The sequence below is a fragment of the Globicephala melas genome, chromosome 6 (assembly GCF_963455315.2).
Source record: "Globicephala melas chromosome 6, mGloMel1.2, whole genome shotgun sequence".
Classification (NCBI taxonomy): domain Eukaryota; kingdom Metazoa; phylum Chordata; class Mammalia; order Artiodactyla; family Delphinidae; genus Globicephala; species Globicephala melas.
Genome location: NC_083319.1, coordinates 87,556,261 through 87,581,099, shown reverse-complemented (window position 1 = coordinate 87,581,099; position 24,839 = coordinate 87,556,261). Strand labels below are relative to the sequence as shown.

General features: G+C 38.0%; 1 protein-coding gene across 1 annotated transcript in view; it reads left to right on the top strand.

Annotated features, from left to right (window-relative positions):
* The window catches only part of SLC35D2 (solute carrier family 35 member D2), a 53,746-nt gene that overhangs the window by 8,961 nt on the left and 19,946 nt on the right, over nucleotides 1-24,839 (top strand). The window contains exons 2-6 of the mRNA XM_030832889.3: nucleotides 7,674-7,707; nucleotides 9,600-9,686; nucleotides 16,290-16,357; nucleotides 22,493-22,564; nucleotides 23,531-23,599. Coding sequence (XP_030688749.1) covers nucleotides 7,674-7,707; nucleotides 9,600-9,686; nucleotides 16,290-16,357; nucleotides 22,493-22,564; nucleotides 23,531-23,599 — 330 coding nt within the window. The remainder of the gene's footprint in view (nucleotides 1-7,673; nucleotides 7,708-9,599; nucleotides 9,687-16,289; nucleotides 16,358-22,492; nucleotides 22,565-23,530; nucleotides 23,600-24,839) is intronic.

Sequence of the window (24,839 nt, the reverse complement as noted above, 5' to 3'; positions counted from 1 at the left end):
GTGTATAGGAAGGCAAGAGATTTCTGTGCATTAATTTTGTATCCTGCTACTTTGTCAAGCTCATTGATTAGCTCAGGTAGTTTTCTGGTAGCATCTTTAGGATTCTCTACATATAATATAATGTCATCTGCAAACAGTGACAGCTTTGCTTCATCTTTTCTGATTTGGATTCCTTTTATTTCCTTTTCTTCTCTGATTGCTGTGGCTGAAACTTCCAAAACTATGTTGAATAATAGTGGTGAGAGTGGGAAGTCGTGTCTTATTCCTGATCTTAGAGAAAATGGTTTCACTTTTTCACCATTGAGAACAATGTTGGCTGTGGGTTTGTCATATATGGCCTTTATTATGTTGAGGTAAGTTCCCTCTGTGCCTACTTTCTGGATGGTTTTTATCATAAATGAGTGTTGAATTTTGCCAAAAGCCTTTTCTGCATCTATTCAGATTATCATATGGTTTTTACCTTCAGTTTGTTACTATGGTGTGTATCACATTGATTGATTTGTGTATATTGAAGAATCCTTGCATTCCTGGGATAAACCCCACTTGATCATCCTTTTAATGTGCTGTTGGATTCTGTTTGCTAGTATTTTGTTGAGGATTTTTGCATCTATCTCATCAGTGATATTGGCCTGTAGTTTCCTTTCTTTGTGACATCTTTGTCTGTTTTTGGTATCAGGGTGATGGTGGTCTTGTAGAATGAGTTTGGGAGTGTTCCGCCCTCTGCTATATTTTGAAAGAGTTTGAGAAGGATAGATGTTAGCTCTTCTCTAAATGTTTGATAGAATTTGCCTGTGAAGCCTTCTGGTCCTGGGCTTTTGTTTGTTGGAAGATTTTTAATCACAGTTTCAATTTCATTACTTGTGATTGGTCTGTTCATATTTACTATTTCTTCCTGATTCAGTCTCAGAAGGTTGTGCTTTTCTAAGAATTTGTCCATTTCTTCCAGGTTTTCCATTTTATTGGCATATAGTTTCTTGTACTAATCTCTCATGATCCTTTGTATTTCTGCAGTGTCAGTTGTTACTTCTCCTTTTTCATTTCTAATTCTATTGAGTCTTCTCCCTGTTTTTCTTGATGAATCTGGCTAATGGTTTATCAATTTTCTTTATCTTCTCAAAGAACCAGCTTGTAGTTTCATTGATCTTTGCTATTGTTTCCTTCATTTCTTTTTCGTTCATTTCTGATCTGATCTTTATGTTTTCTTTCCTTTTGCTAACTTTGGGGTTTTTTTGTTCTTCTTTCTCTAATTGCTTTAGGTTTAAAATTAGGTTGTTTATTTGAGATGTTTCTTGTCTCTTGAGGTAGGATTGTATTGCTATAAACTCCCCTCTTAGAACTGCTTTTGCGGCATCCCATAGGTTTTGTGTCACCGTGTTTTCATTGTCACTTGTTTCTAGGTATTTTTTGATTTCCTCTTGATTTCTTCAGTGATCTCCTGGTTATTTAGTAGTGTATTGTTAGCCTCCATGTGTTTGTATATTTTACAGATTTTTTCCTGTAATTAATATGTAGTCTCACAGCATTGTGGTCAGAAAAGATACTAGATACGATTTCAGTTTTCCTAAATTTACCAAGGCTTGATTTGTGAGCCAAGATATGATCTATCCTGGAGAATGTTCCATGTGCTCTTGAGAAGAAAGTGTATTCTGTTGTTTTTGGATGGAATGTCCTATAAGTATCAATTAAGTCCATCTGGTCTAATGTGTCATTTAAAGCTTGTGTTTCCGTTTTTATTTTCATTTTGGATGATCTGTCCATTGGTGAAAGTGGGGTGTTAAAGTCCCCTACTATTAGTATGTTACTGTCGATTTCCCCTTTTATGGCTGTTAGCGTTTGCCTTATGTATTGAGGTGCTCCTATGTTGGGTGCATATATATTTATAATTCTCATATCTTCTTCTTGGAATGATCCCTTGATCATTACGTAGTGTCCTTCCTTGTGTCTTGTAACAGTCTTTATTTTAAAGTCTATTTTATCTGATATGAGTATTGCTACTTCACCTTTCTTTTGATTTCCATTTGCATGGAATATCTTTTTCCATCCCCTCACTTTCAGTCTGTATGTGTCCCTAGGTCTGAAGTGGGTCTCTTGTAGACAGCATATATACGGATCTTGTTTTTGTATCCATTCAGCTGGTCTATGTCTTTTGGTTGGAGCATTTAATCCATTTACATTTAAGGTAATTATCAGTATATATATTCCTATTACCATTTTCTTAATTGTTTTGGGTTTGTTTTTGTAGGTCTTTTCCTTCTCTTGTGTTTCCTGCCTAGAGAAGTTCCTTTAGCATTTGTTGTAAAGCTGGTTTGGTGGTGATTGATTCTCTTAGCTTTTGCTTGTCTGTAAAGGTTTTAATTTCTCCATTGAATCTGAATGAGATCCTTGCTGGGTAGAGTAATCTTGGTTGTTGGTTTTTCCCTTTCATCACTTTAAATATGTCCTGCCACTCCCTTCTGGCTTGCAGAGTTTCTGCTGAACGATCAGCTGTTAACCTTATGGGGATTCCCTTGTATGTTATTTGTTGCTTTTCCCTTGCTGCTTTTAACATTTTTCTTTGTATTTAATTTTTGATGGTTTGATTAATATGTGTCTTGGCATGTTTCTCCTTGGATTTATCCTGTATGGGACTCTCTGAACTTCCTGGACTTGACTGACTCTTTCCTTTCCCATATTAGGGAAGTTTTCAACTATAATCTCTTCAAAATATTTTCTCAGTCCCTTTCTTTTTCTCTTCTTCTTCTGGGGCCCCTATAATTTGAATGTTGGTGTGTTTAATGTTGTCTCCGAGGTCTCTGAGACTGTTCTCAATTCTTTAAATTCTTTTTTCTTTATTCTGCTCTGTGGTAGTTATTTCCATTGTTTTATCTTCCAGGTCACTTATCCATTCTTCTGCCTCACTTATTGTACTATTGATTCCTTTTAGAGTGTTTTTAATTTCATTTATTGTGTTGTTCATTATTGTTTGTTTGCTCTTTACTTCTTCTAGGTCCTTGTGAAACGTTTCTTGTATTTTCTCCGTTCTATTTCCAAGATTTTGGATCGTATTTACTATCATTACTCTGAATTCTTTTTCAGGTACACTGCCTATTTCCTCTTCCTTTGTTTGGTCTGGTGGATTTTTACTTCGGTCCTTCATCTGCTGCCTATTTCTCTGTCTTCTCATTTTGCTTAACTTACTGCATTTGGTGTCTCCTTTTTGCAGGCTGCAGTTTCGTAGTTCCTGTAGTTTTTGGTGTCTGCCCCCAGTGGGTAAGGTTGGTTCAGTGGCTCCTTGAGGCTTCCTTGTGAAGGCGACTGGTGCCTGTGTTCTGGTGGATGAGGCTGGATCTTGTCTTTCTGGTGGGCAGGACCACGTCCGGTGGTGTGTTTTGGGGTATCTGTGAACTTAGTATGATTTTAGGCAGCCTCTCTGCTAATGGGTAGGGTTGTGTTCATGTCTTGCTAGTTGTTTGGCATGGGGTGTCCAGCACTGGAGCTTGCTAGTCGTTGAGTGGAACTGGGTCTTTGCGTTGAGATGGAGATCTCTGGGAGAGCTCTTGCCCATTGATATCATGTGGGGCCAGGAGATCTCTGGTGGGTCAATGTCCTGAACTTGGCTCTCCCACCTCAGAGGCTCAGTCCTGAGACCTGGCTGGAGTACCAAGTGTCAGCCACATGGCTCAGAAGAAAAGGGAGGAAAAAAAGCAAGCAATCAAGAAAAAAATAAATTAATAAAGTTATTAAAATAAAAAATTATGAAAATTAAGAAGGTAATAAAAAAAGAAAGAGAGCAACCAAACCAATAAACAAATCCACCAATTATAACAAGCATTAAAAACTAAATTAAGATAATCATAAAAATCGGAAATTAGTCATTCACATACAGCAAACCCCAAGTGTACAGTTGCTCCCAAAGTCCACCTTCTCAATTTGGGATGATTCGTTGTCTATTCAGGTATTCCACAGATGCAGGGTACATCAAGTTGATTGTGGAGATTTAATCTGCTGCTCCTGAGGCTGCTGGGAGAGATTTCCCTTTCTCTTCTTTGTTTGCACAGCTCCTGGGGTTCAGCTTTGGATTTGGCCCCGCCTCTGCGTAGAGGTCATCTGAGGGCGTCTTTTCTTCCCTCAGACAGGAGGGGGTTAAAGGAGCGGCTGATTAGGGGGCTCTGGCTCACTCAGGTTGTGGGGAGGGTGGGGTATGGAACGTGGGGTGAGCCTGAAGCGGCAGAGGCCGGCTTGACATTGTAACAGCATGACATTGTAACTACTCTGGCAGTGGTGGGCTGCACAGGCTCCCGGAGGGGAGGTGTGGATAGTGACCTGTGCTTGCACACAGGCTTCTTGGTGGCTGCAGTAGCAGCGTTGGCGTTTCATGTCCGTGTCAGGTGTCCACGCTGATAGCTGTGGCTTGCGCCTTTCCCTGGAGCTTGTTTAGGCGGTGCTCTGCCCTCTGTGGGCAGACAGGCAGGGAATCCCCTCTAATCCCGTACCCGGAAACAATGGTCTCTTGCCTCTTAGGCAAGTCCAGCCTTTTTCCCGGACTCCCTCCTGGCTAGCCGTGGCACACTAGCCCCCTTCAGGCTGTGTTCACGCCGCCAACCCCGGTCCTCTACCTGCGATCTAAGCCCCGAATCCTGAGCCTCAGCTCTCAGCCCCCACCCGCCCCTGCAAGTGAGCAGACAAGCCTCTCAGGCTGGTGAGTGCTGGTCGGCCCTGATCCTCTGTGCAGGAATCTCTCCGCTTTGCCCTCTGCATCCCTGTTGCTGCGCTCTCCTCCCTGGCTGCGAAGCTTCCCCCCACCCCCACCCCCCGTCCCCACCAGTGAAGGTCCTTCCTAGTGTGTGGAAACTTTTCCTCCTTCACAGCTCCCTCCCACTGGTGCAGGTCCTGTCCCTATTCTTTTGTCTCTGTTTTTTCTTTTTTCTTTTGCCCTACCCAGGTGTGTGGGGATTTTCTTGCCTTTTGGGAAGTCTGAGGTCTTCTGCCAGCATTCAGTAGGTGTTCTGTATGAGTTGTTCCACATGTAGATGTATTTTTGATGTATTTGTGGGGAGGAAGGTGATCTCCACGTCTTATTCCTCCACCATCTTGAAGGTCCTCCCCCAGTTATGTTGTTTTTTTTTTAAAGAAGATGTTGAGGGTAGGAGTTTGTTAATTAATTTATTTTTGCTGTGTTGGGTCTTCGTTTCTGTGCGAGGGCTTTCTCTAGTTGTGGCAAGCGGGGGCCACTCTTCATTGCAGTGCACGGGCCTCTCACTATCGCGGCCTCTGTTGTTGCAGAGCACAGGCTGCAGACGCGCAGGCTCAGTAGTTGTGGCTCACGGGCCTAGTTGCTCTGTGGCATGTGGGATCCTCCCAGACCAGGGCTCGAACCCGTGTCCCTGCATTGGCAGGCAGATTCTCAACCACAGCGCCACCAGGGAAGCCCCCAGTTATGTTGTTTTGATCCTCAGTTGCTTTCCTTAGATCTGTAGGTCCCCTTTTCATCTCACTTGATTGCTTTGTTATCTCAATTTTGAGCTCTTGTTTTATTGATATCTTCTTATTAAGGTGTTCCGTAGCTGGAAGCAATTACAAAGGGTGCCTTCTCTCTCTGTGTTATATTCTCTTCTAGGCTGATCTCTTTGTCTTCCTTCTGTAAGCCTTTTGTTGTTGTTGTTTGTTTATGTTATGGTTTTATTATTTTGCTTCATGTTGCAGGTTGTATTACTGGGCAAGGAGACTCTCAGGTACAGGGGAAGTATACTGGGTGGAGCTCTTGGGACCCACCCCTGTTGGGGAGTGAGGGAAGCAGGATTAGGTAGAGGGAGAAGCTGGGCTGTGCTTTATCACAACAAAGCCTGATCCCAGGCCCTCTGGAGCTGGAAGGGCTCTACAGAGTTGTCTTGAATTGGGGTGAAAGCCCCTGGCTTTTATATCCCTGCACAGACACACAGGCTTGGAATACAGGCTGCTCTCAGGGAGTGGGGGTGCTATTGGCAAGGCAGCTTTCTTCAGCTGAGGTTGCTCTTGAGCGACTGGAGAATGAGTGCTTCAGTCCAGAAGAGGGTGTCTGGGTGGCACATCTGGCATCCATTAGAGTTCATTTTATTCTCACAGTGGTGCTGTCCAGACAGTCATTCAGTTTTCTCTGATAAGGTAGGTTGGTTCTTTATTCTTTTCTTACCCTATCTGAAATAGGTATGTTTCCCTTTGACATACAGATTGAGGGCTGAGGTGTTGCTGTTGGTGGTGGTGGTGGTGGTTTTTTAGGTGATATTCCCCCTTTTTTAGTGGCCTGAGAGAATGACTGGGAGCCAGTGAAGGGCTGGAAAATGAGTGAGCCCGGTGAAGTGATGTGCTGCCTTGTTAAGTATGGTATGTGGTAGGGGTTAAGATTCTGATTCCAGTTACCTAGGGCCATTTCCCTACTGCTTGCATGGTCATCTTTGTCATGAATCAGGTTTCCATAAAGCTATGTATCTGTCCCCATCTGTGTTCTCTTGCTTTGTCCTGTTACACTATCATTGTGCAAATACTACACTCTCTCATTTATTGTAACTTTAAAATGAATCCTGGGGACTCCACTGGTTGTCCAGTGGTTAGGGCTCCGTGCTTCCACTGCGGGGCACAGGTTCAGTCCCTGGTTGGGAAACTAAGATCCCTGCATGCAGTGTGGTGCAGCCAAAAATAAATAAATAAAAGAATCCTGGCATCCAGTAGAGTCATTCCTCCAACTTTGTTTTTCTTCAGGATTATCTTGGATCATGTTTGCTTTTTGCCTTTGCATTCAGTCTTAGGATCAGTTTGTCAGTTTCCACAAAATACCTGCTCGTGTTTTTACAGAGAGATTTGATTTTATAGGTCAGTGTGTGGATAATGGTTCACGGCAATATTGATTCTAATCCATGAAATTTATTTAGGGCTTCTTTAATTTTTTAAATATTGATTTATAGTTTTCTATGTAGAGGTATTTCTTGGAAATCTTTTATTAGATTTGTACCTGGGTATATTATTTTGAAGAAAGGAAAACCGTATAATGGATCTCCATGTAGCCATCATCCAGTTTCAACAACCTTGTTAAATTTATATCACTCCTCCTCTCAATCCCAACCTCTCCCCCAAGATTATTTTGAAGCAAATTAAAAATGTATTGTCATATGCATTTCAATATGAATTTCTGAAAGATAAGAGGGACTTTTTTGTTAAAAAAAAACCTACCACCCCAATATTATTTCATGCCTAAAAAAAGTAAAAATAATTCCTTATTACCATAAAATACCCAGTTAGTGTTATTTGATGTTTTTTGGGTGCTATTGTAAATGAATACCTTTAAAATTTTATGTTCTTTGTGTTTTTATGATATATAGACATAGAAATGATTTTTTTCGTGTGTTCATCTTGTATCCAGTAACCTTGCTAAAGTTATTTATTATTTCTAGTAATTTATCCCCAGATTACTTTAGCTTTCTACATATACAATTGTGTTGTTTGTTAATATGACAGTCTGCCTCAAGGGGCAATAGAAGTTTGCCAAGTTTAGCAATGATCAGTTTAAAAAATGGAAAAGAAATGAACAAATTTGACAATTTCACTAAGACTGAAAAAAAAGTCTAAGACTTTTTAATAACTCCTATCATTATGTGTTGTATATTGTCTTCAACTTTTTTTATCAGTTGCTAATATTATTTGTTACTCTATATTTTTTGTAGTTTCCCATCACCAATTGTTCTTGGAATTGGACAGGTAAGTGAAAAAAAAAATTACCCTCTTAATTAGTTGTCAGTACACATCATGAAATTTTAAGTGCTTTTGTTTAAGACTGTGATTTACGAATTTGTTCAGCTGGCAGAGGACCATGGTACTTTTGGTGAAACAACATGAAGTAGTGACACACATCTTATTTCATTTTACAATTTAGGAGCAGTTGTATTTGTAGGAAAAAGCAACTAATTTTAACTTCCTTAATAGAATTTAATTACTCTAAAGCAAGGGGGCAGCAGACTGAAAGCCTCCAAGGTCTGCTGGGTAACAGATGAGTGTGCACAGTTTAAGCCACTGTGCCTGAGAAGAAAAAGGTTAGGGAGATGAGGTGAGGCCCACTAGGGATCAGAGAAATCTAATTTTTACATCAAACCCCCTAATTTGTAAATGGTGGCAACAGATTCATATTTTCATAAAACTCTCTACAGGCCAAACAAAACATGTTTGCACTTTCCTTCCTGAAGTTTGTGATGTTTGTTCTCAAGTGTAAGGATAAACTTGGATAAACTTTCAAACAATTTTCCGTTAATTTGTGGCTTTTTTACTTTTTTGGTCATATGCTGATGATTTCTAGTAGGCACGTGGTAACACAGGCACCAAAGTTTTTTTGTTTTCGTTTTCCTTTAGTCTATAAGGAGAAAAACTTAAAATTATAAAAATTGTATCTGTTAACTAAATTTTAAATTGTGAATCTGGAATTTATATGATTAAACATTATTCTAGTTAAATGTTTTGCTAATAAGGTACTCTTTGCACATCATTTTAGGGAGACAAAAATCATGAGGGAACAATATCTTTCCTTAAGGTCAAAAAATTGATATCTTTATGGTGCAGTGTGAAAATATGTTAAAAAGTACTTTAAAAGATCAATAATATGTGGTAATGTGCCCTTTGTAATGCCCAAGGCAAATAAATTCACTGGATTGTACTCAATTAAGGTAAAAACGTTTATGATTTGCAATTTGTGGGGGAAGAAGCCAGCAGACCAAATTTTAAAAGTCTGAATTGCAGAATATTTTAAACAAGTGTTGGTATATTTCTGTAAGAATTATAAAGTAAGTCATATATACAAACTACAATTATAATTCAGGGTGGGCTTGTGTTATATAAATCTATTATAAGTATTAAGTTTGTACACTCGGGCTCAAGGTTTAGGATGATAATCATTTTGAAGGAGACCTTAAATTTTTGCATCCTAATGTGGAGAAAAGTAAGTTCTAAAATGTGTGTAGAAAGATGATATTAAAACTTTTTATTTTATAATAATAATCTGGAGTATTTCTGATATACCTGGTGTAATCCAGATTAATAACATTTGAATGAGATGTTTTTGCAACACCGGCTAGATTGGAGAGAAAAATAAATCCCTTTTAAAGTTGGTTTTCCTCTTAATTTGACTTTTGTGTTATAGAAATATTATACTTTACAAAATATGTTTATGTGTGGAGTTTGCCTCCCTTCCCCCTTCCTTTCATCCCCACACTTACTTTCTGGGGTAAGGTGACCATATGCTCAGTACATAGGAAGGATGGTCTAGGATCAACAAGCAGCCTCACCGACTGTGGTCACTCTGGTCAGTTTTGGGGACACAGTTCCTTTTTCCCACTGTTGTCGTTCCTTGAGCCCCTTGAGATAGCGCATATACGTTATATTTGATGTTATACTTTTTGCCTATAGTTCTGGTGCAATCTATACGGTGGCAAGAAAAACAATTTTAATATTTCAAGGAATAATAGGTTTTTTGGAACCTAGAAAATGGACTTTTCAGATATATATATATTTTTCGTGAATCTCTTTTCTTTTGATGATGTGTTTGTACCTCAAATAGTCTTTCCAGATATTTTGCTGAAGTTTTTCTCTTCCCTTTTCTTTAGATGGCAGTTACCATAATGATACTATATGTGTCCAAGCTAAATAAAGTAATTCACTTCCCTGATTTTGACAAGAAAATTCCTATTAAGGTATGTGATGGAAAGTACATAAAGCTATGATGGAAGATGTAGAAATGCTATAGAATTACAAAGTGATCTTAAGAGTACAGGTCCGTTTCTATACACATGTGCTTCCTGCTGGCAATGGGTAGAAACTTCTTAATAAAGTTTTCATATCATTCAGTGGTCCACTAATGTAACATAATAATAGTAAAAGTATGTGCTTAGCAATGGATATTAAATAAATACTATGTGTCTTCTGAAATGACAAAGCTTTCTAATAGGAATTAGCAAGCTTATCTGGTAAACGACCAGATAGCAATTAATTCGGCTTTGTGGGCCAGACCATCTCTGCTGCAGCTCTTCAGCTCTGTACCATGAAAGCAGCTGTAGATGATACATATATACATGAATCGGTGTAGTTGTGTTCTAATAAAACTATTTGCATGAATAAAAGATGGGTTAGATTTATCTCTTGGGCCCTCCCAATTTGTTGATCCCTGTTTTAAATTTTCTTTTTAGCTTGGATTGATAACAGTTGTGAGTAGAATGACGAATAAACACATTTTGATATACGTAGGTTTTTTTCCACGGTGGAACTAGAAACATGAGAACTGCCATTCCTTCCTGGGAATGTGGAATGGAACTAACTTTTTTTTTTTTTTTGCGGTACGCGGGCCTCTCTCACTGTTGTGGCCTCTCCCGTTGCGCAGCACAGGCTCCGGACGCACAGGCTCAGCGGCCATGGCTCACGGGCCCAGCCGCCCCGCGGCATGTGGGATCTTCCCGGACCGGGGCACGAACCCGTGTCCCCTGCATCGGCAGGCGGACTCTCAACCACTGCGCCACCAGGGAAACCCGGAACTGACTTTTATTGTACAGTTGCTGGGTGACATGCATGAGGCCAGACATTTCATTCCTAGAGCAATCCCATACGACAGGTGGTATTAAATCGATCATGGTGACATTTTTTGATTTAGGGAGGTTAAATCAGACTGCAGTTCCTAGAGAGTGAGGACCTCACATGGTTTGTTCACTGCCATGTCTCTCAGGCCTGGAAAAACACTGGCATCTAGCTCTGGATTATTCATCAGGTCGACTAAGCACACGCTTACTGCATCAATAATCAGGGACATCCACAAAAAGAGAAAAACAAAATATTGAAGTATAGGAAAGATATTAACCCAGTCATCAAAAGAAAAATCAGAGTATTGTTGGGCTTGCTTACACTTAGCTTATGATATAATTTTTAAATACTTTGAACAATTGTGAAATATGATCTAGACATAGGAAAAAAGGCATCATACATGACTGTGTAGTTGAATGAATAATTACCCTTGTAATCATTACCTACGTCATGAGATGGGATCACAAAATCCTTCTTTACCCACTATTCTGACTTTTGTATTAATAATTTTCTTGCTTTCTTTGTAAGTTTTCTAAATTTGTATGTATCCTTGAATTCTGTCGTTTAGGTTTGCCTATTTTTGGATGTTATATAAAGAGAATTAAACTCTATATATTCTTTTGTATCTTGCTTCTTTCACTTAATATTATGTTGGTAAGATGTTGGTAAGATTCATCCACATTGTTGTAGCCGTATTCTTTTATTTTCATTGTATAAATATATTACAATTTATTTATCTGTTTTACTGTTTATGGTAGTTGGGGTTGTTTCTAGTTTGGGCCCTAGAAAAATAAAAAGTACTGTTCTGAACATACTGATAGCTGGATCTTGGTGCACAAGTATTAGTCACCTAAGGCTCCCATAACAAAATACCACAGACTAGGTGGCTTAACAGAAGTTTATTTTCTCACACTTCCGGAGGCTGGAAGTCCAAGATCAAGGTGCCAACAGGGTTGGTTTCTGATGAGAGTTCTCTCCTTGGCATATAGACAGCTGTCTTCTCACTGTGACCTCATGTGGCCTTTACTCTGTGCCTATGCACTCCTGGTGTCCCTTCCTCTTCTTATCAGGACACAAGTCCTATTGTATTAGGACCCCACATTTATTACCTCATTTAACCTTAATTACCTCCTTAAAGGCCCTATCTTCGCATGCAGTCACCTGGGGGCTAGGGGTTCAAAATGTGAATTTCGAGCAGATACAATTCAGTCCGAAACAGCACATGTGCGTGAGTTTTTTGGGAAGCTTATCAAGAAGTGAAACTGCTGACTCCTAGGGTGAGCATATTGTCAACTTGAGTAGATAATGGCAAACTCTTCCCCCAAGTGGTTGTACCAGTTCCTACTCCTGACGAAAGTGCATGAAGGTCCCTATTGCTCCTCATTCTTGCCAATCCTTGGTATGCCAGTCATCTTAAATTGTGCTGATCTGGTGGGTGCATAATGACATCTTCTTGGCTTTTATTTGCATTTGCCTGTTTATTAATGAGGTTGAGTGCCTTTTCATTTTTTAGTGCCCATTTGGATATCCTCTTTTGTGAAATACTTGTTCAAGACTTTTGCCCATTTTTCTGTTGGGTTGATGTCTTTTTCTTACTGATTTGTGTAGGAGTTTTAAAAAATATATTAATGATAGTCCTCTTGTTAGTTATATACAGCATTACAAATATATTTCCCCGCTCTGTTTCGTATCTTTTTATTTTCTTTATTATTGTATTTATCTTGTATTCCTTTATCATGTATTCCTTATCATGAAAAGGAATCTTAATTTTAAAATAGTTAAAATTTATCAGTCTTTTCCTTAATAATTAATCACTATTTTTCTTATTTAGGAAATTCTTCCCTACTCTGAGGTTATGAAGATATTTTTCTAGATAAAAGATATATTGTTTTTCAGAGTTAGGTTTTTAATCTGCTTGGAGTTGATTTTTGTGGATGGTGTGAGGTAATGGTACAATTTCATTTATTTTTTCATTTGTCGCAGACTCAACTGAAAAATTTATCCTTAATATTGTGCCACTTATATCTTGGTACTATTGTTCACATATATTTCTAAGCTCTCCATGCTTTTTCATTTGTCTATTTGTGTTTCTGCACCATTACCTCACAGTCGTAATTACTATTGCTTTATGCAAAGTCTTGCTATCTGGTAGAGCAAGTCTTTCCTCCTAAGTTCTTGGTTCTTCACATTTTTATGTGAATATTAGAAGCAGGTTTCAAGATTCATGAAAAATAACCTTTTGGGATTTTGACTGGAATTGCATTGAAGCTCTAAAGCAATTTGGAATGAGTTGACATCTTTAAAGTATTGAATCTTTCAATCCATGTACATGGTGTGCATACCCCTTCTTTAACTGCCCTCAGTAAAGTTTTATAATTTTCTCTATAGAGTTCTAACAGTTTTTGTTAGATTTGTTCTGAGGTACATCTTTTTTTTTTTTTGCTATTGCATGTATCGTTTAAAAACAGGGGAATTCCCTGGCGGTCCAGTGGTTAGAACTCCACGCTTCCATTGCAGGGGGCACAGGTTTGATCCCTGGTCAGGGAACTAAGATCCTGCATGCTGCATGGCACGGCCAAAACACCCCCAGATTATTTGGAAAGTTAGAAGTATATCCACTAAAAAATTATTCACAATGTGAAAGTTGAGAGTTATGTTTTATACGGCGGGAACTTTTAGTACTTCAAGCCTGGGAGGCAGCATCTCAAGTAACTGTGAGAGAAGTGCTCTGAGGAGGTGAGGTGAGGAGCCAGGACATGTAGGAGTTTTGCAACAAAGGGCAGGTGGTCTGAACATCAAAAGATTATTGTTAATTAAAGAAAACCAGATATGTCAACTTAAGGAATTTAGAGCTTTTCTATATATGGGAAGATGCAAGAGTCTGGGCTCACTGAAATCATTCCTTTGAGATGCATCTCAGCTATCTGGGACCAGTATCTTGTGTTTTCATAACCTGAGTTTCCTCAGGGCTCACCAGCTCACCATAGGCTGTGGCTGCAAAGGTGGTGGCTGCAGTGGCTGGTGACTGTGACATCCTTTGTTTACTGATATGGCAGGACATATTCCACTTCTCAGGTACATATTTTTATCTTTCTTTTGTATATTGTCTTTGTATCTGCAACATTCTAACTTTCACTTCTTTTAGTTGCCATACCATATAGCACAGGACCTACAGTGCAATGTTGATAGAAATGGAAATGGCATTTTTGTCTGATCTTAAAGGGGAAACGTTTACTATTTCGTCATTAAGTGTATTGTTTGCTGTAGGTTTTTTTGAGATGCCTTTTTTCTGTGTTCCAGTTGCCTTTTGCTGTAGGGACATAGACACTACCTCTGGATGGAAGGGAGTGTCAGTCACATTTTAAGAGTATGTGAGAAGAGAGATATTGCTATAGCCATTATGTCTGATTATGGATTTGTCTATTTCTCTTGGTATTTCTGCCAGGTTTTTTGTTCTGTTTTATGTATTTTGAGGCTGTATGATTAGGTGCCTAATTTTTTTTTTTTTGATTGCACCTCGCGGCATTCGGGATCTTAGTTTCTCGACCAGAGATAGAACCCGTGCCCCTTGCAGTGGAATTGCAGAGCCCTAACCACTGGACCGCCAGGGAATTCCCATAGGTGCCTAAAATTTTAAATTAGTTAAATCTTACTGGTGAATTATAGTGTTTAATTGTGCACCATGGAACTCCTCTGTTTCAGTTCTTTTAGTGTTCCCCTGGAATTCAAAACAGGCATATCTAACTTATCAAATTATAAAGTTGATTAATTAATGCATTGATTAATCAGCAGGGGAATTAGCACAAATAATTTAGCCCGTGGTTACCAGAAACTAGAAGTCAGTACTGTCTTTATTTTGAATGGTATATGGAAATAGGGGCAACTGATTCTCTTCAACACCTAAGAACCTCTAAAGTTGTAATATCACCAGCTGTGTGATTGTTGAGTCAGTTGTACACTGTTAACCAGAATGTTGTTGACTGAAAAAAAATGTGCAACGTAAAAGTTGAGAATTATGTTTTATTTTGAGAACAAAACAAGGACTTAAGCCCAGGAGACAGTCTCTCAGATAGCTCAGGTGGCTCGGAGGGACTGCTCTAAAGAGGTGAGGGAAGGGCCAGCATATACAGGAGTTTTTGCAAAAAAGACCTGGTAGTTGGAACTTCAAAAGATTACTGTTAGTTAAAGAAAGCCAGATAGTATCTCAAGCTAATGAATTTAGTGCTTTTCTATGTATGGGAAGATGCAAGAGTCTGGGCTCATTGAAATTATTCCTTTGATGTGACCTTAGCTATCTGGGACCAGTATCCTCTTCCTTTCCATCCTGAGTCTCCTCAGGGTGCACCATGGGGGTGACTGCAGTGACTGAGGGCTTGGCAGTGGGCAGCCCATTTGTCTCCATCCTGAGTTCCCTCAGAGCTCACTTTCAGGGGGGCTGTAGTGGCTATCAAGCCATCAGGCTGCAACATCCTTTGTTTACTGATATGGCAGGCCCAAACATTTTTCATTTACAATGTTGATGAATAAAAGGGAAGGTCCTGGATCTATTATCTTGCTTATGTTTCTTGAGCAAATTTCCTAATAAAGAAATTCTGTAACTTTTTTGCAGATGACACATAGTATTTAAAAATCTTTCAAAAGGGGCTTCCCTGGTGGCGCAGTGGTTGAGAGTGCGCCTGCCGATGCAGGGGACACGGGTTCGTGCCCTGGTCCAGGAAGATCCCACATGCCGCGGAGCGGCTGGGCCTGTGAGCCATGGCTGCTGAGCGTGCGCGTCCGGAGCCTGTGTTCTGCAACGGGAGAGGCCACAACAGTGAGAGGCCCGCGTACCGCAAAAAAAAAAAAAAAAAAAAACTTTCAAAAGATATCTGAGTTGCACGCTTAGTGTCTTTTTAGTGGAAAAAGAAATGTTGGACTCATCTTGATAGCTATGGAGTATTATATTAGTTAAAAAGTTCTTAAAAGTTATCATATGAGCTTATGAAGGGTTTTTTTTGTTTGTTTATGGAAGACTAGGTGTTACATTTTGTCTCTTTTTCAGTGTGTTCTGAATAATATTTCTCTTAACAATCAGAAAATAATTCAGGAGCTCAGAGCTCGGTAAACCTAATTCAAGTACAAGCTACATTGTTTAACCTTGGTAGATATTTAATTATTCTAGGCCTTTAAAGCAAACAAAGTAACTCCAAAGTAATGTGGCCAGTATACACAACTTTTTGAAAGTGTCACCAACTGTGTGACACATCAATGGGATATAGACCTTTGCCTTTGTCCAGAAAAGTGCATATATGCATAGATAACAGAAGTTTGCACACTTTTTCAATGGCCTTCTGAATCTCATTCATAAACTATATTTATATAGTTTATAAGCGATAAACACCCATCCTCAACTCACCAACCTGGCTAGGGGTCTCCACCTAAGAGAAGTGCTTGTTCAGAGCTTTCTTTTAGGGAAATAGTCTACTAATGTGGGCAAGGTCAAGATTTCCATTTCTATCCAGCCTCCACACCACCACCATGATTATGGATATCACTTCCTACCTAACTATTTTTTGATCACATGGAGAAAGTCATGATGTGTTCTGGATTCTGGAAAATATAGTCATTGCAAGGAAAGGAACTCAGAATGATTTGCTTACTGATGCGGAGTGAATGTCACCATTTTTATATATGAAAGAAAATGTTATTGGAGTACTAACCAAATATTCTTTCTTTTTTTATTGAAGCTGTTTCCTCTGCCTCTCCTCTACATTGGAAACCACATAAGTGGATTATCAAGCACAAGTAAATTAAGGTAGAGTGCAGGATAATGGTTGATGGGAGTCTTCACTCGTTTGCTTTTAGTGTCACAAAGACCAGCTTTGATTTTTCAAGATATTGCTTGGGCTACATATAGAAGACAATAATATTCCATAATTTAAGAAAATAAGGTAGAGTTTTGAATTTAATTTGATAATGCTTTAGAAATGTTAAAAAGCTGATATATTTTTCTTTATGTTCAAGTCTGAAGATAGAATGTGAATCTATAGAAATCAAGATAGAGAAGGTTTGATTTATTCAGGAAGATTCATTTATACGAATATGGTTCTGTGTAACTTTTGGTTTCATCACAGTTTTATAAAAGCAGGAATAGGGCTTCCCTGGTGGCGCAGTGGTTGAGAGTCCGCCTGCTGATGCAGGGGACACGGGTTCGTGCCCCGGTCCGGGAAGATCCCACATGCCGCGGAGCGGCTGGGCCCGTGAGCCATGGCTGCTGAGCCTGCGCGTCCCGGAGCCTGTGCTCCGCAACGGGAGAGGCCACAACAGTGAGAGGCCTGCGTACTGAAAAAAATAAAAAATGAAAAATGGTCCACGTCAAAAAAAATCTTTCTTTAAAAAAAAAAAAAAAGCAGGAATATTCTGTCAGATTTGGTGTAGGTCAGCCTTGGTACAAGGAAAAATAAATGACAGACGTTATTTTCACGTATGTGATATATACTTCTGAAATCTGCATTTGCATTTATTTTATGGTCCTTTGACTACTCTGTTAAAAGTCACTGCAAAAATGAAAATAGAAGTGTACAAAGACCAAGTCATCCTATAAATTGGAAAACGTGGTGTGAAATATGTAGACTAATGAACACACATTAGGGTGACAAACCTTATGAAAAAGATGTGAATAATGGGAAAATAAAGTCTGACCAAAGGGTGACAGAAATGGAAGGAAACCTGTTTGTATAGGGAGAGAAAAAAAGTGGCAGGTAGGAGGTAGACCAGAAGGAGAAAGTACATATAAAACTGAGAAATGTGAAATTAGGCCTGTTGTCTTTCACTCTTGTTTGGAAAGGACAGATTGTGGTTGTTGTGAAAAACAAAATGTCCAATACTGTTTTTAGTTACATATTTTAGTTGTTTTGTTGTTTCCTTCTGGGATTAGGACAGTCAATTTTCCTTAATTGTCTTAAATTTGTATTAAAACTCCCTGTGGTAGGTGCTATTGCTGTGTTGCTACATATCCTCTTGCCCTGTCTCTGAGCCCACCTGCAGCGTGGGGATGCCTTCAGTTACCCCCATAGCTGTCCAGCCGCACTGGGGGTCTCTGCCTCGCAGATGAGGCCTTCTTGTTTTAGTGATCTTACAAACATCTTTATTACAAGTGTTCTTCAACACTTCTCTACATGCATAGCAGAAGAGGTAAGATGAAGGCTTTCAGCAAGTGAGACTGAGGAGGAAGGCTTTCAGCAAGTGAGACTGAGGAGGAAGGAAGGAAGATTGCTTATACGTGGTGTCATGTAGTATGTTTCTCTCTCTCCCCTATTTTCCATAAACTGGTAGTTGGTCCTAGAGGCTTAATCAGATTCAGATTCAATTTTTCAGGCAACATCAGTTTATTGGTGATGTTGGGTTCCTTCTACTGCATCACCTCATGGGATACACAATGTTTTATCCCACCTTTAATGATATTTAATGGATCAGTTCCACTTTTAATGATTTTAAGGGGTCAGTCTTGTCCCTTTATCAGAATGTTTCCCATCAATTTTTCCCCTAATGGTTTTAGCCTCTTGATGATCATTGTCTAGATCCATTATTTCATTTCAAATTGAAAAATGATGATTTTCTAACTATATCACCCCTTCTACATTAATTGTCTAAACTCCCTCAATAAATACAAACTTTCATTCACCATATCATGCAGGAAAGGCAGGATAAAGCTTTATTTATAAATGTTCAGAGTAATAAATTAGTGTCCTGTCACCTTCAATAGTGAGTTGTTGTTTATTGTTTGTTTTGTTTTTTACCATCATTATTAACTCATGCATTTTCATTTATTTGAAACAAGTCCCTCATGAGATATGCATTTTGCAAATATTTTCTCTCAGTCTATGGCTTGTCTTTGCATTCTCTTAACACTGTCTTTCAGAGCAGAAGTTTTAATTTTAATGAAGTTCCACCATCATTTTTTTCTTTCACAGATTGTGCTTTTGGTGTTGTATCTAAAAACTCATTGCCAAACCCAAGGCCGTCTAGATTTTCTCCTACATTATCTTCCAGAAGTTTATGTTTTACATTTAGGTATCTGATCCATTTTGAACTTAATTTTTGTGAAAGGTATAAGGCCTGTGTCTAGATTCAGGTTTTTTTACGTGTAGATGTCCAGTTGTTTGAGCACCATTTGTTGAAAAGGCTAGTCTATCTCCATTGAATTGTATTTGCTCCTTCGTCAAAGATTAGTTGACTGTATTTGTGTGGGTATATTTCTGGGCTCTCTATTCTGTTCCATTATTCTATTTGTTTCATTTACTTAATGTTTTAATTCATTATATAAATACTTCTTTTGATGTTCAAATTATATCATCTCAGGTTAGTGGGAGCCTCTTTGAGTTGACTCCTATGTTCTAGAGCCCCAGTAGTCTTTGATTACTTCCTTGCTTCCTGGTACATGATGTCCCAGATTTATTTGGACTTTTCCTGCCATTTCTCCAAGGATCCCCTGGTTATTTTTAGTGTGAGGTTGAGGCCATAGTCTGGGTGCTGGATATATTTAGAAGAAAGGGCTAACACAGTATCCTGATGAATAACATGTAGGGTATGAGAAAAAGACCAGGATGCCTTCATGGTTTTTGGCCTGGTGAAGTGGAAGAACAGAATTGCTATTGATTAGGTCTATACCTAGGAGTAGGATTGCTGGGGGTATGGCCATTCTGTGTTTAACATTTTGAGGAACTGCCAAGCTGTTTTCCAAAGTGGCTGTGCCATTTTCCTTTCCCACCAGCAGTGTACGAGGGTTACAATTTCTGTACATTCTTGCCAAATTTGTTATTGTCTATCTTTTTGATTATAGCTATCGTAGTGGTTGTGATGTCGTATCTTATTGTGGTTCTGATTTGCATTTCCCTGATGATTAATGATATTGACCATCTTTTTATGTGCTTATCGGTCATTTATATAACTTCTTTGGAGTAATGTCTATTCAAGTCCTTTGCGCATTTTTTAACAGGGTTATTTATCTTTTAATTATTGAGTTTTAAGTCTTCAGGTATTCTAGATACAGGTCCTTTATTATATATATGATTGCAAAATTTTCTCCTATTCTGTGGATTGTCTTTTTACTCTCTTGATGGTGTACTTTGAAGCACAAAAGTTCTAAGTTTTTAAAAATTCAATTAATAATTAAGGTAAAATATACATAACATAAAACTCACCATTTTAACTATTTTTAAGTGGACAGTTAAGTGTCATTAAGTATATTCACCATCTTGAGCGACCATCACCACTATCTATTTCCAGAAATTTTTCATCATCCCAAACAGAAATTCTGTACCCATTAAACCGAATGCCCCATTCCCCCATCCCCCTGGCCCTGGTAAGCTCTATTTTACTTGCTATGTCTATGAATTTGCCTATTCTAGATATTTCATACAAATGGAATCATACAATATTTGTCCTTTTATGTCCAGTTTATTTCAGTTAGCATAATGTTTTTGTTTCATCCATGTTGTAGCATGTATCAGAATTTCATTCCTTAGTAAGACTGTATAGTATTCTATTGTATATACCTATCACATGTTGTTTATCTATTTATAAAAGTTTTACATTTTGGGGAAGTCTGATATATTTATATTTGTTATTGTTGCTTGTGCTTTTGGTATTGTGTCTAAGAGAATTTTGCCTGACCCAGGGTCATGAAGATATAATCCTATTCTTTCATCTAAGAGTTTTATAGTTTTGGCTCCTACATTTAGGTCTTTGATATATTTTTACATAATTTTTTCTATATAGTGTGAGGTAGGGGTCCAAAATCATGCTTTTGCATGTGAATGTTGAGTTGTTTCAGCATTGTTTATTGAAAAGACTGTTCTTTCCCCATTGTATTGTCTTGGCACCCTTGTTGAAAATTAATTGACCGTAATTGGAAAGATTTATTTCTTGATTCTCAATCTTATTGCTTTGATTAAATGTTTATCTTTAAACTAGTACTAGATAATACTGATAATTGTAGCTTTGTAGTGAGTTTTGAAATTGGGTCCACCAACTTTGTTCTTCTTTTTCAAGATTGTTTTGGCTTTCTGGTTTTCTTGCATTTCCACATTGATTATAGAATTAGTTTGTCAATTTCTGGGGGAAAAAAAGCCAGCTGAAATTTTGATAGGACTGTGTTGAATCTATAGATTTATTTGGGAAGTATTTCCATTTTAACAACATTAAGCCTCTGATCCATAACATGGAGTGTCTTTCCGTTTAATCTTCTTTCACCTTTTAACAATATTTTGTAGTTTGTAGCGTATTACAATTCTTACACTGGTTTTGTTACGTTATTCCTAAGAATTTTGTTCTTTTTGATGCTATCATAAATGGAATTGTTAATTTCCTTTTTGGATTGCTCATTGCTAGTGTATGGAAGTCCAGTTGATTTTTGTATATTCATTTTGTTTCCTGCACACTTAACTTCATTTGTTCTAATAATATTTTTTAATGGATTTCTAGGATTTTCTCTGTATATATCATCTGAAAATAGAGACAACTTTCTTTTCTTTTTTCCAAACTGTATACTTTTTTTTTTTTGGCCTAATTGTCCCATCTAGAACCTAAACTACCATGCGGAATAGATGTAGTGGTGTGAGTGGTCTTATTCCTGATCTTAGGGGGAATAACATTCAGCTTTTTACCATTAAGTATCCTTATCTGCTTTTATTTTTTTATCATTTTTTTCTTCTTGGCTATGCTGCATGGCTTATGGGATCTTAGTTCCCCGACCAGGGATTGAACTCAGGCCCTCGGCACTGAGAGCGCAGAGTCCTAACCACTGTACTGCCAGGGAATTCCCCTTATCTGCTTTTAAAAGGCATCATCTAAAAATACTTTTTGAATTTAATGGAAAATAATAAGACTTTTTTTTTTTTTGTCTTGCTTTGAAAAAGGCAGTTCAGACCAGTCTCATAAGACATTTTTAAGTGAAGTTCCTGAAAATTCTTTCTGCACTGCTCTCTGGTTGTAGTGTGAAACCCCTCCTCAGGTCTGGTCAGGAGGAGCTGCCCACCCCACCCCCCAGACGCTGTGGTTCTGGCTTTCCTTTCTTTGGTCACCATCTTCTCAGGGTCACATTGGAAGCAGATGGAGGTGGGTTTTTCCAGCCCTGGCAGTCTGTGGCTGTGCATTGAACTGTGTCCTGGAATCTCTGGGTTTTGAGAGTGGGTGAAAGGTTCATAAGTATTTTTGAAAGGCAATGAATGTGGTCTCATTACATAAAGTTTTAGGGAAAAATTACCCATAATTTTATCCTCTAACATACTATTTTAAATACTCACTTTCAGTCTTTTTCCATATACAGAATGTATTTTATTACAGTTGCAGACTCTACATAGTTTTGTCACCTCCTTGATTTATTTAACATTCGTTTTCGAAGAGTGGTAACGTTTTATATTATAGAATTAATGTATAATGTTCCCTCAAGTGGATTTATCATAATTTATTTAATCATTGCCTTGTCTGATATTCAGGTGGTTTCTGATGTTTTTCCCAAAGACAGTACTGCAATGAACATGTTTGTGCACACGATTTTTTTCTTTCCTTTGGGTTATTATCTTAGGGTAAGTTTCCCAGCAAGAAGTAATTAGGTCCTAGGTTAGGACCGTTTAATGACTGTCCATACATAGTCCCAACTTGATTTGTCAAAGGCTGTATTGGTTCACATTGCATATAATCTTTTAGCACAAACTTTGTAGTAGTTGGATAGTATGATGTTTTGAATTGCTAGTAAGTAAAAGTGGCATGAAATTATTAAATCTCCATTTCTTTTTATTATTTAATATGACTTATTAGTAGCATGTGTGATAATTAAGGTTAATTCCTTATATTTAATTTGGAAAATTAATAGGCTTAATTAAAAATGTAAGGCATTAAAAAAGTACCTGGTGTCTGATGATATTATACTTGAATCTTTTCCTGACAGCTTGCCGATGTTCACCGTGCTCAGGAAATTTACCATTCCACTTACTTTACTCCTGGAAACCATCATACTCGGGTGATTTTTGTTTTTCTTCTTTTTCTCTGGTGTCCTCTCCCCACACCCCCACATTATCTTTACCTAGCAAATTCTCAACATCTAGTCATCTTTTCAAATAGCTGATTTGAAGTGCTAGTAGCAATAACTTAAGGGCAAATGGTTTGTTCACTTAAAAGCAGTCTCCTATTTCCATGATTCCCTAAGAATGTAATGAGTGTTTTCTAAAACCATTATAATTTTACATTAGATAAATAAAATGTGTGTGGTCAAAAATTATTTTAAAAAAAACCCCAGCAACCCCAAAACAGATGTAAATCTGTTTCCTGAGCCAGATGGAATATACACTGATTTTGGAATGTAGAGGAAAAGTTGTCCACGTATATAGTATAGAATAGGAGTAGCAGAAAATCAGGGAAATTCATTCTGATGCAGTAATTATGATGTAACATCAGAATAAATTAATTTTTATAATGTTGGTTTAAAAATTTCTCATAAAGATACTCAGGCTGACATCTAAAAAGGTGATTCTTGATTTTGCTGTGGAGACAATTTAATGATGAAATTTGGATGATGGCCCAATGTTTTAAGTTTTACTATTGAATTTTATCTTAATCTTTGGATGCTTGATAAAAGTACATACCAACTAGACCCACCAGCAGGAGCTCTTCTGCATTTTGTCCCAGCGTCTTTCTAGTGAGAACAGAGAAATACATTTGTAATTAGATTAAGACAACTACTTAAGAAATAAAGTAAATTTGGTCTGATTTCCTAATCCATTTAAGGTACCTTTAGTACTCTTTTTACATAAAGCATTGTCCATTAGATTTTAGCTATAAAACTGTTAACAATGTCTATTTGCAGTTTATTTAAAAATATAATCTATATTTTTTCCTCTCCTCCTCCTTTCCTTATCTATCTATCTATCTATCCATCTATCCATCTGTCTGCCTACCTATCTATCCATCCACTATTTATTTATTACAGGAAACAGTATTCCTTGAACATCATTGTCAGTGTCTTTGCCATCATTCTTGGTGCTTTCATAGCAGCTGGGTAAGACTTTGGACTATTTCTGCTCAATAACTCCTTTGTGTCTTTGACAATAGGCCTGGCCCCCTCCTCATTTTTCATTTTCCATCTGGCTGCAGTTGAATTGAGTAGCCAAGAGACAAATCTGTTGATGTTAGTGGAATCCCCATGTGTTCCTGTGAAAGTCAAACTGGGTTCCAAGTTGGCCAGAACATTTCTGAGAAATATATAGAGTGAGCATTACAAGGTATTAATACAGCTTTTCTTCATAAAAGGAGTAAACTGTATACTTTTATTACTGAATGTTTGTCTTCAATATAAAAATTTTACAAAGAATTTTGAAAAGTTCTTAGGCATTTGACTAAGAAGAATAACAGATTTATAAAGCCCTTGTAAGCTGATTTGTTTTATCATCCTGTGATGCCTTATTGGTCAATATTTCCAAGGATGGAATACGCTCATTAAATGTTTGGGACATGAGCCAATACCAGTGCATGACTACTATCTTATTCATTAATATACCTGACCAGGAATAAGGACTCCAAGTTTGCATTTGAAAGCAGGCGCTCGGACTCCTTTTATAGCATAGTGGTTAAAGCATGTGTGCAGTTACCTTCCTTGGTTTGAAACTTAACTTCTGTCAGCTATTTCTTAGCCTCTCTGTGCCTCAGTTTCCTCATTTATAAGGTAAAGGATACAGTTGGCCCTGTGTGTCCAAGCCTTCTGCATCTGTGGATTCAACCAACCATGGATCGAAAATATATATTTTTTAAATACCAGAAGATTCCCCAAAGCAAAACTTGGATTTGCTGTGCACTGGCGACTATTTACATAGCATTTACATTGTATTAGGTGTTATAAGTAATCTAGAGATGATTTAAAGTATATGGGAGGATGTATGTAGGTTATATGCAGACGCTGCACATCATTTTATATAAGGGACTTGAGCATCCGTAGATTTGGGTACCTGCATGTAGAGGGCGTGGGGGTGTGGGGTACTGGAACTAGTCCCCCGTGGATATGGAGGGACGACTGTAATAGAAAAGAAAAACCTATGTGAATGAAAGGAAGAAAGAAAAAGTTGGAGGAATTTCAGTTAAACTAGTTTCATTAACTCATTTAGAAACAAGAGTTCTGGATCATTAATTGCAAATTAAATAAGGTGTGGGCTACAGAGCCAGGATGTCTGGAACCCTATTCTAGTCTCCTCACTTACTGGCTCTATAACCAAGGACAAGCTATTTAACCTCTCTGTGCCCCAGTT